General features: G+C 69.5%; 2 protein-coding genes across 3 annotated transcripts; both read left to right on the top strand.

The window, feature by feature from the left end:
• Positions 1 to 320: 320 nt before the first annotated feature.
• On the top strand, positions 321 to 9,140 carry THBS3 (thrombospondin 3). Its single transcript, XM_080570358.1, has 23 exons — positions 321 to 527; positions 1,730 to 1,936; positions 2,091 to 2,347; positions 2,445 to 2,547; positions 2,999 to 3,025; positions 3,450 to 3,532; positions 3,722 to 3,773; positions 3,859 to 4,007; positions 4,196 to 4,336; positions 4,531 to 4,608; positions 4,693 to 4,845; positions 4,966 to 5,076; positions 5,190 to 5,297; positions 5,554 to 5,713; positions 5,825 to 5,943; positions 6,076 to 6,128; positions 6,235 to 6,428; positions 6,507 to 6,685; positions 6,780 to 6,828; positions 7,007 to 7,203; positions 7,297 to 7,469; positions 8,380 to 8,519; positions 8,871 to 9,140. Exons 1-23 carry the CDS (start codon positions 431 to 433, stop codon positions 8,927 to 8,929), a joined length of 2,889 nt encoding a protein of 962 aa, XP_080426484.1. The 5' UTR covers positions 321 to 430; the 3' UTR covers positions 8,930 to 9,140.
• Positions 9,141 to 9,269: 129 nt separating this feature from the next.
• MUC1 (mucin 1, cell surface associated) lies at positions 9,270 to 16,005 on the top strand. 2 transcript variants are annotated; one of them, XM_080570372.1, is made up of 7 exons: positions 9,270 to 11,716; positions 12,603 to 13,285; positions 13,555 to 13,628; positions 13,751 to 13,893; positions 14,131 to 14,246; positions 14,361 to 14,507; positions 15,455 to 16,005. In XM_080570372.1, exons 1-7 carry the CDS (start codon positions 11,668 to 11,670, stop codon positions 15,524 to 15,526), a joined length of 1,284 nt encoding a protein of 427 aa, XP_080426498.1. In that variant the 5' UTR covers positions 9,270 to 11,667; the 3' UTR covers positions 15,527 to 16,005. The 2 variants fall into 2 exon arrangements, with proteins under 2 accessions (XP_080426498.1, XP_080426497.1); XM_080570371.1 differs by having other exon boundaries at positions 13,748 to 13,893.
• The last annotated feature ends 1,050 nt before the right edge of the window (positions 16,006 to 17,055 follow it).

Genomic DNA, 17,055 nt, shown 5'->3' with positions numbered 1-17,055 from the left:
TGTCCCCGCGGCTCCCGGTCCCCGTCTCTCCCGGGCCGGACGCTCCGGCGCTGCCGGGGCCGCTCCGGCTTTCAGCGAGGCGGCCCCAGACTGCCTGACCTCCCGGTGAACCGGCGCCTGCCACACTCAATTTCTGTGAGCGGGAGCCGTGCAGGGGCGGGCAGCGCCGAGGTGCCCGGGGGTCGCCCGCAGCTCCGGGCCCTGCCGCCGGCCGGTCCCGGTGCACCGCGCCCCGCCCCGCCCCGCCCCGCTCCTCTCCGCTTGGCGGGGCTGCGGCCGGCCCGCCGCGGCGGAGCGCCCGCCGGGGTCCCCGGGATGCGCGTCCGTGATTGACGGCTCTTTGTTTCCTCCTCGCCGCCAGCGCCGGCCCCTCCCCGCTCGCGCCACTCCGCCCCGCCGCGCTCCGCTCCGCACCGGCGGCACCGGCGGCATGGGGGCACCGGCGGCCGCGGGGGGCCCGGCGCTCGGCGCGCTCCTGGCGCTGCTCCTGCTGGGCGCCGCCGGCGCGGCTCGCCAGGGGCTGCAAGGTAAGGCGGCTCCCGGTGCCGCTCCGTCCCGCCGGGCAGCGGCAGGCGCGGGGACGGTCGGACAGCCCCGACGGGGCGACGCGGACGGGGCGCCCCCGCCGTTCCCGGCCCGCTGCGAGCCGGGGAGGCGGCGGTTCTCTGCCCCGCTGCCCTGAGCCGGGGGCTGCCGGCCCCCGCCGGGCGGCCCGGGGCCGCTGACAGCGGCTGTGCTCTCCCTGGGAGGTCTGGCAGCCGGGCTGCGGGCAGCTGCGGCGAGCCGGCGCTCCGCGCTGGGGACAGAGGGACATTCATCCCCGGAGCTCGGGACGGCCGCCAGAACCCCCGAGGGTCGCCGCTGCCCGCAGTCCCGGGGCCAGCTGCGGGCAGGGCCGCCGCCAGTCCCGCCTGGACGCCGGTCCCCGTCCCGGCTCCGTGTAGCGGTGCCCGCGGCGGGAGGGCTCCGGCTCGAGGGGCGTTGGGGCCAGCGGGGAGGCTGCCGGGGTCGGGCTGCGCGGCCGCCGCTCGCCCCGGGGTCGCGGCTCCTCCCGGTCTGCCCGGTGCGGCGGCACGGAGCGAGCGGGCTGCCGTGCCCCGGCGGGACCGGGCTCTCCGTGCTCCCCCGGAGCGCCCCGGGCCTGCGCCGAGAGCCGGCCCGTTCCTCGCCGGGGCTCCGGTTCCCGCAGCGCCTCGGCGGGGCGGCCGCGGTGGCTGCTCCGCGCCGGTTCCCGGGGCCCGGCCCCGGTGGGGCTCCGCGCTTCCCGCTCCCGGAGCCTCCCCGGGAGCCGCGTCCCCGCTCCGCTCCGTTCCCCGCCTCCGCCGGGCCGGGGGCTCCGCCAGCCTTCCCCGCCCGGCAGCTGGGATGCTCGGGGCGGTGCGGCCGCCCCCGCGGGGAAACCCCGGAGCGACGGGGGAGCGGGGAAGGCCCCGAGCCGGGGGCCCCGCCCGTTTCCCGGGCTCCGGGCCGCCGGTGGCGGGGACTCCGCGGATCCTTCTCGGCGGGGCGGCCGCTCCCGCTCCCGGTCCTGGAGCGCCACCGCGCGGGGCCGGGGCTGGGCGGAGCCGGCGGGGCCGTGCGGAGCCTCCCCGGGAGTCCTCGGGGCTTCCCCGGGCCCGGCGGGGCCGATTTGCAGCGGGTCGGGCCGGCGGCGGTGCCCCGGAGCGGGCATCCCCCTGCATCCCGCGCGGCCGGGCAGGATGCGACCCCCGTCCTTGGCTCCCCGCAGTCATCGACCTGCTCCTGGTGAGCGAGGCCCGGCAGATGGCCAGCATCACGCACAAAATCCGGATGGAGCTCCTGACGGTGAACGACGTTTTCCTCCTCTCCACCTTCCGCCTGCCCCCCAAGCAGGGGGGGACCCTCTTTGGCCTCTACTCCAAAAAAGACAACACGAGGTGGCTGGAGGTGTCCGTGGTGGGGAAGATCAACAAGGGTAGGTGCCTGCTGCGTGGGGACGTGGGGGGCACACGCCGGGGATGTGGCAAGAGAAACAGGGACCGAGCTCGGCGGGGTCTGCTCGGGTCTGCTGCAACTGGTCCCAAGGGGCCGGGGAGAAGAGCTCACGGCCCCTTCCCACTCCTCCGCAGTGCTGGTGCGCTACCTGCGGGAAGACAACAAGCTCCACTCGGTCAACCTGCAGCACGCGCACGTGGCGGACGGGCAGAGCCACACGGTGATCGTGCGCCTGAGTGGGCTGCGCGGGGACATGCTGAGCGTGGAGCTCTACGTGGACTGCAAGCAAGTGGACTCCAGCGTGGGGCTGCCCGAGCTGTCCGAGATCCCCCTGGCAGAGGTGGAGTCGATCGAGGTGCGCACAGGACAGAAGGCCTACCAGAGGATGCAGGTGAGTGCCGGGACCCCCGCTTGGGGCCGAGTGTCCTTCGCACCCCTCGGACAGGCAGAGCCTCCCGTGGCTGACTGCGTCTCCTCTGGTACGTCAGGGGTTCGTGGAGTCCATGAAGCTGATTCTGGGAGGCTCCATGAGCCGAGTCGGGGCCCTGAGCGAGTGTCCATTCCAGGGAGATGAATCCATTCACAGCGCAGGTAACGGCACGTCCATGTTCTGCTCCGAGCACGGGGGGCTGGCTGGTTCCCCCATGCGTGCTACGTGTCGTACGGCACGTTGGGTGGGCACCACAAAGAGCACAGGCTGGTGCGTAGGGGGCACAGCATCACATCGTGCAGGTGGAGCTTCTGCTTCTGCCCCATGCCAGACAGCCCTATGCACACGGGAGCTCCTGTGCACGTGGTGGCCAGGAGCAACCATGCAAGGGAAGGTGAGGACCATGGTCTGGAGGGCCACGGAGCCTCAAGAGCCTGCCCAGCAGTTTGTTGTGCAGGGATGGCAGGTGGCACTGCAGTCCTCCACGTGGGGAACTTGTTCCTTGGTGGCTCCTCTGTCCCTCGAGCACACCCTGGCAGGGGGTGTGCTGGGTCTCCAGGCCGAGTGCTGGCCAAAGCAGTGTTCAACAAGATCTTGTCTTCCTCCCTGCAGTGACAAACGCGCTGGCCTCCATCCTGGGTAAGTCCCTGCTCTGCTTCCCCTTTTTCCAGCTGTGGGGACTGTGATGGTGGTTGAGGCTCCATGGAGGTGTAAAACCCTTTGGAGCCTGTCCCAGAGTCCCTAGCACCTGCTGGGCACCCCAGCATGGGGCAGATCAGAGGGGCATGGGATGTGTTGTACAGGAGGGGTCCTGCGAGGTCTTGGGACCCCAGTGGGGATGAACTAGCTGGGCAGGTCCTTGCTGCTGGCACCTGTCCTTGCAGTGCAAGGCCCAGGACCTGGGTGACTTTGCGCCCGACGAGGGAGGAGAAGGAAGGATCGGGGGTTGCCTCGTGCCCCCCGGTGCGGCGTGGGATGGGCACGGCAGCCCCTAGCCCCTGGCCCCAGGAGGCTGCCTCTGTCCTGGGGCTGGGGCTGACCTTGTCCTCCCTGCTTGTGGCAGGCGAGCAGACCAAGGCGCTGGTCACGCAGCTGACCCTCTTCAACCGCATCCTGACAGACCTGCGAGAAGACATTAGGGACCAGGTGAGGCGGGGCAGTGGTACCGGCACTGCCCAGGCTGGGCTTGGCCAAGGGCAGGGCGCTGGGCACCGCGAGGGCAGCGTGGAGCTCGAAGATACATGGCAGGGCTTGGATGTGGGTTCTGCACCCCAGGGGCGTGATGTTCCCCAAGTCACCCCCGTCCCTAACTCCCTGTGCTCTGCTGCCTCGCAGGTGAAGGAGATGTCCCTGATCCGCAACACCATCATGGAGTGCCAGGTCTGCGGTGAGTGTTGCCGTGGCTCGGCTGCCACCCCGGGGAGAGTGCGCTTGTCCCGGCTCACCACCCTGCCCGGCCCTCATCTCCGCAGGCTTCCACGAGCACCGTTCTCGCTGCAACCCCAACCCCTGCTTCAGCGGCGTGGACTGCATGGAGACGTACGAGTACCCCGGGTACCGCTGCGGGCCCTGTCCGCCGGGCCTGGAGGGCAACGGCACACACTGCGCCGACATCGATGAGGTGAGCGGGCCTGTCAATGGGGGAGGTCTGAGCCCCAGAGCTGGCAGACAGCATGGGCAGGTGTCACACACGAGATGCTTCCCCTCACCGTATGTGTCCCTAAGCCACCCGACAGGGACAGGCCCACCGGGGTGCTCTCGCCGGTGCCGTACCCGGGGCAAAGCTTTTCTCTCTCCCCGTGCCCGCAGTGCGCTCATGCCAACCCCTGCTTCCCCGGCTCGAAGTGCATCAACACGGCACCCGGCTTCCGCTGTGAGCCCTGTCCCCGTGGCTATCGAGGCAACACCGTCTCTGGTGTGGGGGCCGACTACGCGAAGGCCAGCAAGCAGGTGAGTGCGGTGCTGTGGGGCTTGGCCATGGGTGCTCCGGTTTGTTGGGCTGCAGCGACGAGCAGGGGATGCTGAGCCTGCCAGAATCTGCTCTGAAGGAGAGCAGTGCCGAAGGCAGGCTGCGGGCATGGGGTGGGTCTCCTGCAGGAGCTGCGGGGGCAGAAGGTCGATGGTTTCTCCCATCCTGCTTGCAGGTTTGCACAGATATTGATGAATGCAACGATGGGAACAATGGTGGCTGCGACCCCAACTCCATCTGCACCAACACGCTGGTGAGCGGAGCTGCCCTGCTCCCCTGCCCGACATCGGGGGCCTTTTCACTCTCCTGATCCTGCCCCGTGCCCCCTTTCTCCCAGGGCTCCTACAAATGTGGCCCCTGCAAGTCAGGGTTCGTGGGGAATCAGACGTCCGGCTGCATCCCGCAGCGGTCCTGCAGCACTCCCACCTCCAACCCTTGCGACATCAACGGCTTCTGCGTGTTTGAGAGGAACGGTGAAATTTCCTGTGCGGTGAGCGGGAAGGCGGGGACGACCGAGAAGCAGAGGGTGCCGGAGGAATTGGCATGAGCAGTGGTTGCTCCTGCCAGGACTCTTCCCTGTTTCCCAGCCCCTGATTCCTCCTTTCTCCAGTGCAACGTGGGCTGGGCTGGCAACGGCAATGTGTGCGGGCAAGACACGGACCTCGACGGCTACCCCGATGAGCCCCTGCCCTGCATCGACAACAACAAGCACTGCAAGCAGGTGGGCCTCCCCGTGGCGAGGGGCGCGAGGGGCTTGGGAGCCCACTAGCCTGTCATGGGGCTGGGCTCCAGAGCTGTCCTCCTCCCTGCCTTTACTGGTGTCTGTGCTTCCAGGACAACTGCCGCCTGACGCCGAATTCAGGGCAGGAGGACGCCGACAACGATGGCATTGGGGACCAGTGCGACGATGACGCAGACGGTGATGGCATCAAGAACGTGGAGGTGTTTGTGCTATGCGGGCAGGACATGCCCGTGGCGCTAGGGCTCGTGCTGCGCAAGGGGCACAGCTTCTTGCTTTGGCTTGATTCTGGCGCCCCCAGGATGCTGCTCCTGGGGGGCAGCAGACCGGGGCTTGTGGCTCTGGGACGGTCTCACCAGGCACACTGGAGATGTCCCCCTGCCCTGACCCATGCCAGAGCGTGGCTCTGCTCTGCCAGCCACCACAATGGGGGCATCTCTGTCCTTCCCTTCCCTGCAGGACAACTGCCGGCTCTTCCCCAACAAAGACCAGCAGAATTCGGACACCGACTCCTTTGGGGATGCCTGCGACAACTGCCCCAACGTGCCCAATAATGACCAGCGGGACACGGACAGCAATGGCGAGGGGGACGCTTGTGACAATGACATCGATGGGGACGGTGAGCGGCTCATGAGGCTTGACTGCGTGTGGCGGGGGGCTCCTTGCAGAGCGGGGACTGTCACAGCCACGCTGGGGTGCTGAGGGCACCCACACGCCTCTGTCCTTGCAGGAATTCCCAACATGCTGGATAACTGCCCCAAGGTGCCCAACCCGCTGCAGACAGACCGGGACGAGGACAGCGTTGGGGATGCCTGTGACAGTTGCCCTGAAATGAGCAACCCAACTCAGGTATGGCCTTGGGCAGCCAGCACACGTCGAGACGGGTGTCCTGGGGTCTGCAGGACCCTGCCCCCGGCTGGCGGGGTTTGGGGTCCTGTCGCCCTGGGGTGCCCGCTGAACTAGGGCTTTGGTCTCTTCCAGACAGATATGGACAGTGACCTGGTAGGGGACATCTGTGACACCAACGAGGACAGGTGAGGGTCCTTGAGATGAGGGGTCTTTGGGGTGGGTGAAGGTGCTGGAGCTCAGCGCCAGGTCCCCGCGTTTGTGGTGCTGCCCTGACTGCGTTCTTCCTGCCAGTGATGGGGACGGGCATCAGGACACCAAGGACAACTGCGCTGAGATCCCCAACAGCTCCCAGCTGGACTCAGACAACGATGGGCTGGGGGACGACTGTGACAATGATGATGATAACGATGGCATCCCTGACTACACACCACCCGGCCCGGATAACTGCCGCCTGATCCCCAACCCCAACCAGAAGGATTCGGATGGTGAGCGCTGGGCGGGCAGGGGGAGGCAGAGCCCTCTGGAAGGACCCGTCCCTCCGTGACCCGTGCGCGTGTGCCCAGGGAACGGCGTGGGCGACGCATGCGAGGAGGACTTCGACAACGACACGGTGATCGACCAGCTGGACGTGTGCCCGGAGAGCGCCGAGGTGACGCTGACCGACTTCCGCGCCTACCAGACCGTCATCCTGGACCCCGAGGGGGATGCGCAGATTGATCCCAACTGGGTTGTCCTCAACCAGGTGTGGGTGCTGCCCCCCATGTTTCTGCTGGGGTGGGAGCGGAGAGGGGCCGGGAGGTCCCCGGGGACGCCCCTAACCCAGGTCTCATCCACAGGGCATGGAGATTGTGCAGACCATGAACAGCGACCCAGGCTTGGCTGTTGGTAAGAGGTGCAGACCCCATGGGACAGCCCCTTTATCCTTGTCCCCTGCTCGCTGGGGGGCAAGGGCCACTTCTGTGCCCCGTGGAGAGGGGTAAAAACCGCCCTGGATGGCGGCAGTGCGCGGGGTCCCGTCCCCATGCTGGGGAGGGGGCTCCTTCCTCTATTTGCCCACCCGCAGGCTACACAGCTTTCAACGGGGTGGACTTTGAGGGCACCTTCCACGTCAACACCGTCACCGACGATGACTACGCTGGCTTCATCTTCAGCTACCAGGACAGCGCCAGCTTCTACGTGGTGATGTGGAAGCAGACGGAGCAGACGTACTGGCAGGCCACCCCCTTCCGTGCCGTGGCCGAGCCGGGGCTGCAGCTCAAGGTGGGTGCTGCCACCCTCCTGTGTGTCCCCCCCCGCCCCGGACCGGGTCAGGCCCTGCCAGCGGGGTCCCCCTGATGCCCCGCGCACCCCCAGGCGGTGAAGTCCACGACGGGCCCCGGCGAGCACCTGCGCAACGCGCTGTGGCACACGGGCCACACGCCCGAGCACGTCCGCCTGCTGTGGAAGGACCCGCGCAACGTGGGCTGGAGGGACAAGACGTCGTACCGCTGGCAGCTGGTGCACAGGCCCCAGGTGGGCTACATCAGGTGAGCGGGGGGCCACGGGGGGGGGGACGCTGGGGCTGGCAGCACCCGGGGGGGGGATGCAGGAGCCCGGCCAGTCTCAGCGCGGAGGTTGCGGGTCCTCGGGGAGGGGTCCCGGCCTGGTGAGGGGGTGACAGCATGGGGAGGGGTCCTGGGCTCGTGGGACCGACTGGAGTTGGGGGGTGACAGCAATGGGGAGGGGGTCCTGCCCCCGTGGGACTGCCACGGTGGCGGGGATGGCGTCCCTCGGGAGGGGGGTCCTGTCCCCTCGGGAGGGGGGTCCTGTCCCCTCGGGAGGGGGGTCCTGTCCCCTTGGGACTGACCCGGAGAGGAGGACGCCATCCCGTCGGAGGGGCTCCTGCCCCGGTGGGACCGACGGGGCGGGGGGGGAGGCGGCACCCACTGGGAGCGGGGATCAGACCTGTGGGGCAGATTCCGTCCGCTGGGGGTGGGTCCGGCCCCGTTGCCCCCCCCCCCGGCGCTTTTTTCCCCTTTAAGGAACCCGTCGGGGCGGCCGCCGCGGCGCGGGGGGGGGGGGGGGGAGGCTCCGGGGGCCGGGCCCGTCCGCCCCGTCCGGGCCCCCGCGGCCATTGTCCCGTCTCCATGGCGACCCCGCCGGCCGCCGGGGCCTTTCACATGCAAAGCGCCCGACAAAAGGCAGCGGGGCCGGGCCGGGGGCGGCGCGGGGGCCCCGGCCTCCATCCCGGCGGTGGTTATTATTTTGGGGGTGGGGAAGGGGGGGGGGGGGGGCTCACAGAAGCCCCCCGGTGCGCCTCCAGCCCCGACGGGGGCCCCGTCGCGGTGCCCCGGTTCACCCCCCCCCGCCCCGCTCCTCAGCGTGCCGCACCCCCCCACCCCGGGTTGGGGGTCCCCGGTCCTGGCTGACCCCCCCCCCCTTTACCCTCCCCCTCAGGGTCCGGCTGTACGAAGGCCCGCGGCTGGTGGCGGACTCGGGGGTGATCATCGACACCACCATGCGCGGGGGGCGGCTGGGGGTCTTCTGCTTCTCCCAGGAGAACATCATCTGGTCCAACCTGCAGTACCGCTGCAACGGTGAGCACGGGGCTCCCCCCGGGCACCGGGACCCCCCCCGAGCACCGGGACCCCCCCCGAGCACCGGCACCCCCCCGAGCACCGGGGCGGGGAGCGAGCAGCCTCGCCCCTATTGCCCCGTGGCGAACGGGGGGGGGGTGGGGGGGAGCGGGATGCCCCCCCCAGCAGGGAGTCCCTCGGGACCCCCCCCCGCGTGGGCCGGGGCCTGTCCCGGTGCCCGGGGGGTTTTGTCCCGCTCACTGGGGCTCGGCTGGGCAGCTCGGGGGGGGGTCCGGCTATCCCGGGAGGGGGCTTTATCTCCCCCCCGCCCCGGCTCCTCACGGCCCCCCCCCCGCTGTCGCCCCCCCGCAGACACGATCCCCGCAGACTTCGAGCCCTTCCGCCGGTTCCTGCTGGAGGGCCGCGAGTGAGCCGCCCCCCCCCGGCCCGGGGCCCCCCCTCCGCCCGCGGCACCGGGGCTCGGTCCGGGCTCCGCTGCCCCCCGACGCCCCCAACCCCCACCCACCCCCCCGCGGACTTTGCACTGCCGGGAGCAGCGGGGCGGCTCCGGTGGGCGGCGGGGCCGTGTCCCCCCCCCCGGCCCTGCCCCGCCCGCCGCCGGGCCATAAAGTTTCCACCGGATTTTCGCCTGCGCGCCCCGTTCCTAGGGGGCGGCCCCGGCCCCCCCCCACCCCACCCCCCCCGCCCCGTGCTCCCGGTTCCTTCCCTCGCCGTCCTCCCGTGGGTCGTCGGGGGGGGAGCCCGGTGCCCGGCCGGTCCTACCGGCGGAACCCGGGACGGCGGGAGGCCGGGACGAGTGCAATATTGGTAGGCGAGGGCACAACACTGCACCGCATCCCGGCCCTGCCGCCGCCCCGGAGGGACCGGAGCGGAGCCGCCGCCGCCGCCGCCGCCGCGCGGGGCCGCTCCGTGGGAACTGCGCCGTGAGCGCCGAGCCCCGGCGGCAGTGCCCGGTCGCCATGGCGACGGCTGGCCCGGCAACGCGGCGGAATGTGCCCCCCCCCCCCGCCCGAACCCCCCCCATCCCTCCCGAGCCCGCCCCGCCCCGCCCCGGAGCGCGCGGGGCCCGCACCGGCACCGGCCCCGCGGCGGCGGCGGAGGTGGGCCCCGCTCTTAAAAGGGCAACGCGAGCGGTACCGGGCAGCCGCCGCCCCGTCGGTACCGGAGCCTGGAGGGGATGGGCCGGTGCTTGCTACCGGCACGGTGCTGCCGGTACCGGGCAGAGCGGCGGGGCTGCGGGCACGTGCGCCGAGCGGGACGGGACGGGACGGGACGGGACGGGGGGAGGCACCGCTCGGTACCGGGCACCTCCCGTCCCGTCCCGTCCCGTCCGCCCTCGGCCCGGCGCCGTGCCCGTATCCCCGGGCAGCCCTCGGCACCGGGCCTGAGGGAGCGGGCTGCCGCGGGGGACAGAGGCGCGGGGGGCTCCGCTGCCGGCCCCGCTCCCGGCCCCGGTCCCGGCCCTGGTACCGGTCCCGATCCCGGTCCCGGTCCCGTTCCGCGCCACCGGGGCTCGGTGCGGGCGCTGCGCGGGGCCGCGCCCGCCAGGAGGCGCCGCAGCTCCAGCGCCGCCGGGCGGGGCGACGGGGACGCGCGTGGGGCGGGGGCGCGCGTGGGGTTCGTGCCCCGCGTCCACGCGTGGAGGGGGGCTGGGGCCCGGCCCCGCGGCTCCCGAGCCCGGTGCTGGGGGGCGCTGGGGGCGCGGGGGCGCAGCTCCGGGTGCCCGGCCCCTTCCTTCCCCCCCCCCCGTGTTTTTCTGCTAAGAGGAGTTTCGCAGCCCATAAAAACGCCAAAAACAAAGCCAAACGACGACACAACCACAAACCTGTGCCCGTGTGCTGAGCTGGGGGGGGGGGGGGGGGGCACGGCTCGCAGCCTGGGACCCCCATCCCCGGTGCTGAGGCCGAGCTGGGCACAGAACTGAGGGGCTGGGTAAGGAAAGCGCGGTCCCATTGTGGGCGCTGGGTGCAGCTGGGTCTGGTGCCCAGGCGACCTCTCCTGTGTGCTGCTGTTCTGCAGCCGGGGGTCCCCCCTCTCCTGCCCTCCCTCTTGCCCCAATGCCCCCAGACCCCACCCCCAGCGCACAGCAGTACCACCTGCATGGGGTTGGGGGGGGAGTTTGGGGCTGGGCAGGAGCGGGGACACCGAGCCCTCCGCAGGAACTGGGGCTCTCCCCCCTGGGCAGGGGCAGGGGGGCGGAAAGGACCCCGCAGCCTGGCCGTGGGGGGAGCACATGGCCCCAGGGGAGGACGGGGGCACTGTGCCTGGCCTGGGTGGCACCTGGTGCCTCTGGGGTGGGGCTCGGGCATCCGGCTTGGCACCAGGCATGGGGGGCCACGTCTCCCACACGGGGTTTGCTCCTGGTGTCCCCCGGGGCGAGCAGGAAAGTCTTCTCCAGCAGCAGAGGGGGGCTTGTGCCCCCTGGGACCCTTGTGCCCAACCCAGGGACCAGGTGGGGACATTTGGCGGTGGGGAGGGACTGGGGTTTAGTGGGGCCCTGGGCCTCACCTGCGTAAGCAGTTTGGGGGGGGGGGGGTGCCAGAGTTTATTTGAGTGTAGGGCGAGGCAGTGGCCGGGCCGGTAATGATTAACCCCAGGCTGAATGAGAGGATGAGGCCCCCCCATCTACAGGGGGGCTGCGGGGCTCTGGCCCCCACCCCATGCTCCCCACCAGCTCCCAGGGGCCATGGCACGGCCGGGACCCCCCGTGCACGAGGACCATCCGATGGCTGCCCCCTACCCAGCGCCCCTGCCTGAGGCCACGTCCCACGGCACAGGGGACGCTGTGGCAGTGTCCCCTCCGCGGTCCCCAAGCTGGGAGAGCGCAGAGCCACGAGGGGACCCCAGCACGGAAGGCACGGAGCTGCAGGAGGACCCCAGCACAGGACGGAGGGTGCCCCAGGGGTCCCGGTGGTGAGATGGCACCCTCGTGCCCTGCGTCAAGCAGGGTGGAGGGGGCCCCCCCTTCACCACGTGCAGGTCGGGGCCGGTGGCGGGGTGGGGCCTCCCCACCTGCTCCAGGTGCTCTATAAAGCCGCAGCCGCCGCCGAGCCACCAGTTCCCGATCGCGCAACGCCGCTGCCTAACGGGAGGAGCAGCTGCCGCTGAGCCCCCACAGGCACTGGGCCCACCCCCCCGGACGAGCCCCATGGAGTTCACCGCACTTCTGCCGCTGCTGCTCGTGGTTCTGGGTGCAGGTGAGGCGCTGGGGCTGGTGGCACCGGGGGCTGGCGGCACCTTGAGCTGGTGGGAGCTGGGTTGGGACTTGGGTGCGCGGGGTGGTAACGGGGTGGGGAGGTGGGGGGGGGGGGGGGTCTCCCGGTCGGCTTTGTGAGCAGGGACCTGGTGGCACCCCGTGACCCTCAGCACCCAGCAGCGGGTGCATCACCGCCTGGTGTGCTCTGTCCCCGGGGTGCAGTGCCCCAGGGCTGATTGTCCCCAAAAAACCCAGGAGCTGGGGACCTTGCTCAGCCCTTGGCCGTGTCCACGTCCCTTTTAGCGCCGACCGAAGGGATCGGCCGCGGCTGAGCACGGGGCGGACGGGCTGTGCTGGGGCTGGATGGAGCAGGCTGCGCCTGGGGCTCGCAGGCTGGTATGCGGGCGTGTGCCTCAGCAAGATGTCCGGACCCCGGGCGCTCCTCCAGGGCTCCTGCGGCACCTGCTGGGAAAGCGCCCGCGAGGAGCCGCCTGCGCTGGCTGCGAGCCAGGCGATGCACATCCTGGGGAGCAGGGGTGTGAGCGCCGTGGGGCTTTCTGCCTTCGTAGCCCAGCCGTTTGCATTCATCACAAAGATTTTAGTGGCACAACGTGGCAGTGGGTCCTGAGCGGGGCACGGCTCTGCAGGGCTGGGCATGGGGCAGCCGCCCAGGCACCCCTTGCTCATGCCACATGCGCCCAGCATGAGTCTCACCGGGGCTGTTCCTGAAGTTCTTGCTGGCCTCGCAGGCGTTGGTCTCATGGAGGTTGTGGGACTTCTCTGCACCTTTTTGTCCCAAGGAAGGTCTCATAAAGGAGCCTCGTTGTGTAGAATTTCTTCCCAAATTGATGCTGTAGCCCCAGTTCCTGACCCCCTTTGTCCTTTAGGTACGCACGCCTCGAACACCACGACCGAGACCACCACGACCGAGACCACCACCACCGAGACCACCACCACAGAGACCACCACCACCGAGACCACCACTGAGACAACGGTGATGACGCCCGCTCTGAACAACATGACCTCCCAGAACACCAGCGGCAATGGGTCCCTTGGCCCTGTCCCCTCCCATGTGACAGCGTTCCCAACAACAGGCAACAGCTCTGCTGGCAATGCCACAGCCGACAGCACCGCGGTGCCCGTCTCCATTATCCCTATGTTCCCCCACTCCAACATCAGCGCAAATGACAGCAATGGGGTCCCCCCCTCCAAAAGCAGCAGCGCAGCCAACGGCAGCTCCGTGGTTCCCACCTCCCCCGTGGCTGGTGGCACCGTGATCCCCACGTCCAACACCAACGCCACCGCGAACAGCAGCGCCGAGGTTGTCCCCACAAAGACAGCCTCTGTCACCTCTCAGGGCAGCACAGCGCACGGCAAGACCCCCACGGCCGTGCTCGGGAGCAGCGGGGGTCCCAACCCCAGCAAAGCCGCAGCTCTGCCTCCCACCGTGGTCCAGCTGCTCCTCCGCGTCCCGCTGTCCTTCCGCATTCTGAACAGAAACTTCAGCCAGAGCCTGCTCGATCCCACGTCGAAGGAGTACAGGAGCCTGAGCCGTGCTGTCTTGACCATGGTGAGTGCCAGCCCTGCCCGCTGGCTGCCCTGGGCAAGCAAAGACCTCGTGGTCTGTGCCAGGAAGGAGCCACCGTAGGTAGGGGCTCCCTGTAAACGTGCCCTGAGCTCCGTGAGCTGCTTCTGCAGCCCCGTCCCACTGGGGAGAGAAGTGGGGGCAGCAGAAGATGGGGCCATGCTGGGGTGAAGGGGAGGATGCCAGGGTTGGGAGGCAGTGGGGTGAGAGCTGGGGATGTGGTCGTGATCCCCCCCAATGCTTTTTTTTTCCAGTTTGAAAGTGTCTTTGGCTGCACAAGCTGCATGGGCAGGCAGACCTACAAGGGATGCAGTGAGCTCCGTTTCAGGTACCGTGGGCAGGGGCTCAGGCTGGGAAGCCCAGCGCAGTGCAGAGCCCCTGGCAGGGGGGACAGCAGGGGGGGTAGCGGGAGGTGGCGGTCCCAGCTCAAACACCTCTTCTCTCAAGCAGCCAAGGGTCGGTGGCAGTGCAATCCACCCTCGTGTTTGGGCACAGCAACGACTCCATCACGAGTGACTCTGCCGAGAAGAAGCTGAGAAGCCAGCTGGACTCGAACGGGTACATCATGGATCTGCAGCTGGCCGACATCCAAAGTGAGCGGGGGGCTCGGGCCCCGGGGGTGCTTTGAGCAGGGGGAGCCCAGCACGGCCGCTTTGGGTGGCTTCTGCACCCGTCCTGGGTTTATCCTTGGTGGGACAAGTGGGACGAGTGCCTGTGTCAGTGTGCTGGGCTGGGCCCGAGGGGAGGAGGGCTCTTTCCCTTCTGGCCCCTTCCCGGGGGTCTGGCGGGGCTGTGCCCGATGGTACGGACACGGCTCTGCTGCTCCTCAGGTGGCGTGGAAGTGACGGCCCCGGTGGCGCAGCCTCAGGTTCCGGACTGGGCCATTGCTCTGCTGGTCCTGGTCTGCATCCTGCTGCTGCTGAGCATCCTCATCTGTGCTCTCCTGGTGAGTCCCCATCCTCATCCTCACCGGCCTTCCGCTGTTGAGCCCGTGTCCCCGTCCCCGCTGCCTTTGGGCCCCTGGCCCCGTCCCACTCACGGAGCCCCCCTGTCCCCCCAGACCACCTGCTCTTGCCGCCGGAAGAGCCGAGGGAAGCTGGACCTGTTCAGCACGAAGGACTCCTACCACCCCATGGCCGAGTACCCCCCGTACCAGAGCCACGGGCGCTACGTGTCCCCCAACAGCAAGCACAACCCCTACAGCCAGGTGAGAGCCGAGAGCCGGCGGTGCCCTGGCACCGAGGTGGTGCCGGGGCCTCTGCTTTTCGGTGCGGCCGCGTCCCTCGACCCTGCCCTTGACGGAGCCGGCAGGACGAAAACAGCCGGTGGGGACGGGGACTTGGTGGCCCCGGTCCCTGGGAGCCTGCCCTGGGCTGTGGCTGGCTGGGAGGTGAGCTGGGAGGTGAGCGTACCTTTCACGCCTGGATGGAGCCGTGGCCGGAGCCAGGAAGCTGCCGGCGACCTTGGGCGGCCGCCCCCCCCCGCCCACCCTCGCTGGGTGCGCGGGGGCTCGGCGGAACCGCTGCCTCCCCGTGCCCCATCCTCAGGCTCGGCCAGATCCTGGCACCCTGCAGCTGGGGCACGAGGGGGCAAAGGGGGGGTGGGGTGTGGGGGGGTCCAGACCTGGCACCAGCAGCATCGGGCGCCGCGCGCGCACGTGCGGGGCTGCGGCTGCCCTGAGCGGTGCGGGTTTCGGGGCTGGCCCCGGCCCCGCTGTTTGCTGCGCCTGGTGCTGCGGGGCGGGGGCCGTATCCAGCTGTTCCGCGCTGTGCAAGCAGCTCGCGCTGTTCAAATACCAGGGGCCTGGGTAAATATTTACCTTCGCTCTTGCTGGGCAGGCTTAGCCAGCGGGAGGAGAGAAAAGCGGCCCAGGCTGCTTTGGCTGCGCTGATCCTCCACTGGCTCCCGTGGCCGGGGGGCTGGGACGGCCCCAGAGGAGGGCCGGGGGTGTCCACATGGGTATTTTTGGTTAAAACCGGGCTGTTCGTGGTGCCCATGGCACTGGCTGCTGCAGGGCTGACCCCCATGGATCTGCTTGCCAGGGGGTCTCCCACTGCCCCCAGGCCTTGTGGGGACTTTGGGGGGGCTCAGCCCCCAGCCCTCCCCAGCCCGGCTCTGTTGTGACCCCCCCCCTCTTGTTTCCCCCCCTCCCAGGTGGCAGGCACCATTGCGGGGGGCGGCACCTTCACCTACACCAACCCGTCTGCCTCCTCCGACAACCTCTGAGGGATGCGAGGGGACGGGACGGCCGCGACCCCCCAGCTCCTGGGGCGGCAGCACCGGCCCTGGGCACGTCCCCCGGCGCCGCTCAGCCCCTCGCCACGGGCAGCGGGAGCCGGATGGTTCTGGAGCAGCCGGATTCGCGCGCATGACAGAACTGGAAGAACAAAGATTTGGGGCACGAGTGCCCCCCACACACCCTTTTTTCCTCCCCCATGGCCCCACTCCAAGCCCCCCAGCCTGGCTGTGCACCCCCTGCTCCGTGCTGCGGGCGGGGGGCTGGGCTCACATCCTGCCTGCACTCGCCCCCGGGGCTCCAATTGTTCTTTTTGTGGTGTTGTTTTATATAATATATATATATATATATATATATATGTAGGGGATGGCGGTGCCAGGCTCTGCGGCTGGGCTCCGCGGGGCTGCGGGGTCGCGGGGTCCTTGGCGGTGGTGTATTTATCGCATTTCACAATAAAAGGATGGGCGCAGTCGGGCCTGGTTCCCTGCACAGCCGAGGGGGTCTGCGGTGGTTCTGGGCGCAGCGTCCTGTGGGGGGGCATCCCCAGCACCCGTGGGGCGGCTCCCATGGGGGGGGGGGTCTTTGCTGATGCCTTCAGGAGCAGCGGCTGGTGGAGATTCCCCGGCATCGCCATCACCTCGAGTGACGCTCAGCTTGGCGGCTGCTCTCGTTTCTCTTCCTAGGCACTCTCAGGTTTCCGGCTTATGAGGTTATTTCTGTCACTTTTCCTACAGTCACCTGCATGTGGGTGGTGTCCGTCCCCCCCACCCCCGGGGTGTGACACAGGCTCCTTCCAGGCCCCTGCTCCTGTTACATCGCCCCCCTGCCTGGCCAGCACTGTTCTCTTGGGGTTTGTTTAGTGCAAACACGGGGCTCGGTCAGTGCAACCTGTCACCCTGCACGAGCAGCGCGTGAAGGTGACAGTCAAGCCATAAAGCCGTGGGGACAGAGCTGTAAAAGATGTATCATGTGCATCACTGTCACAGCCGCCTGCGGGCTGCAGTCATGTCTGAGCCAGGCTGCTCCCAAAATCGTCCCCTGCCTGAGCCAGGGCTGCATCTGGCCTCAGGAGCCTGGAAAGCTGTGGTTGAAGCCATCCTGGCACAGCCAGAGCCCCGAAACTGCTCCTGGAGGCCCTGGGAGGAGGAGCTGGGCTGCAGGGCTGCAGGGTGTGCGGAGGGGCAGCGGGAAGTCCCGGGGCTGGGGACGCATCCTGCCCCGGTGTGGGGACACGGGCTGAGCTGCTTGGCTCGGGCTGGGCCAGGGCGCCTGCTCTGGGGGCTGGGAGAGTTTTGGCAACTACCGAAGGGCCAGAAAAACAAGGAAACACAACTTATATAAAGAAATCATTTGTCAGATCGGGCGCGGGGCCAGCAGCTTCAACAGGAACCAGCCGTGGGACCGGGACCAGCTGTGACCCCATGGCACGTGGCTCGCGGGCCCCTTGGCCACAGCACGTGGGCGCCGGGCAGGGGGACGTCACCTGGGTGCCCGGGGACCCGGACGGGTGCCAGGGGGG

Source organism: Anser brachyrhynchus (genome assembly GCF_964034855.1).
Source record: "Anser brachyrhynchus genome assembly, chromosome: 28".
NCBI lineage: Eukaryota > Metazoa > Chordata > Aves > Anseriformes > Anatidae > Anser > Anser brachyrhynchus.
Note: the sequence above shows the minus strand (reverse complement) of the source record. Positions and strands in the feature narration are given on the sequence as shown.

Bases quoted from the DNA above. Each gene is read 5' to 3' on its own strand.
- THBS3 (XM_080570358.1), top strand. From the start codon at position 431: ATGGGGGCACCGGCGGCCGCGGGGGGCCCGGCGCTCGGCGCGCTCCTG. The intron at 3,774-3,858 runs GTGAGTGTTGCC...TCATCTCCGCAG, and splicing joins CATGGAGTGCCAGGTCTGCG to GCTTCCACGAGCACCGTTCT. The intron at 4,846-4,965 runs GTGAGCGGGAAG...TCCTTTCTCCAG, and splicing joins ACGGTGAAATTTCCTGTGCG to TGCAACGTGGGCTGGGCTGG.
- MUC1 (XM_080570371.1), top strand. From the start codon at position 11,668: ATGGAGTTCACCGCACTTCTGCCGCTGCTGCTCGTGGTTCTGGGTGCA. The intron at 11,717-12,602 runs GTGAGGCGCTGG...TTTGTCCTTTAG, and splicing joins GCTCGTGGTTCTGGGTGCAG to GTACGCACGCCTCGAACACC. The intron at 13,894-14,130 runs GTGAGCGGGGGG...GCTGCTCCTCAG, and splicing joins GCAGCTGGCCGACATCCAAA to GTGGCGTGGAAGTGACGGCC.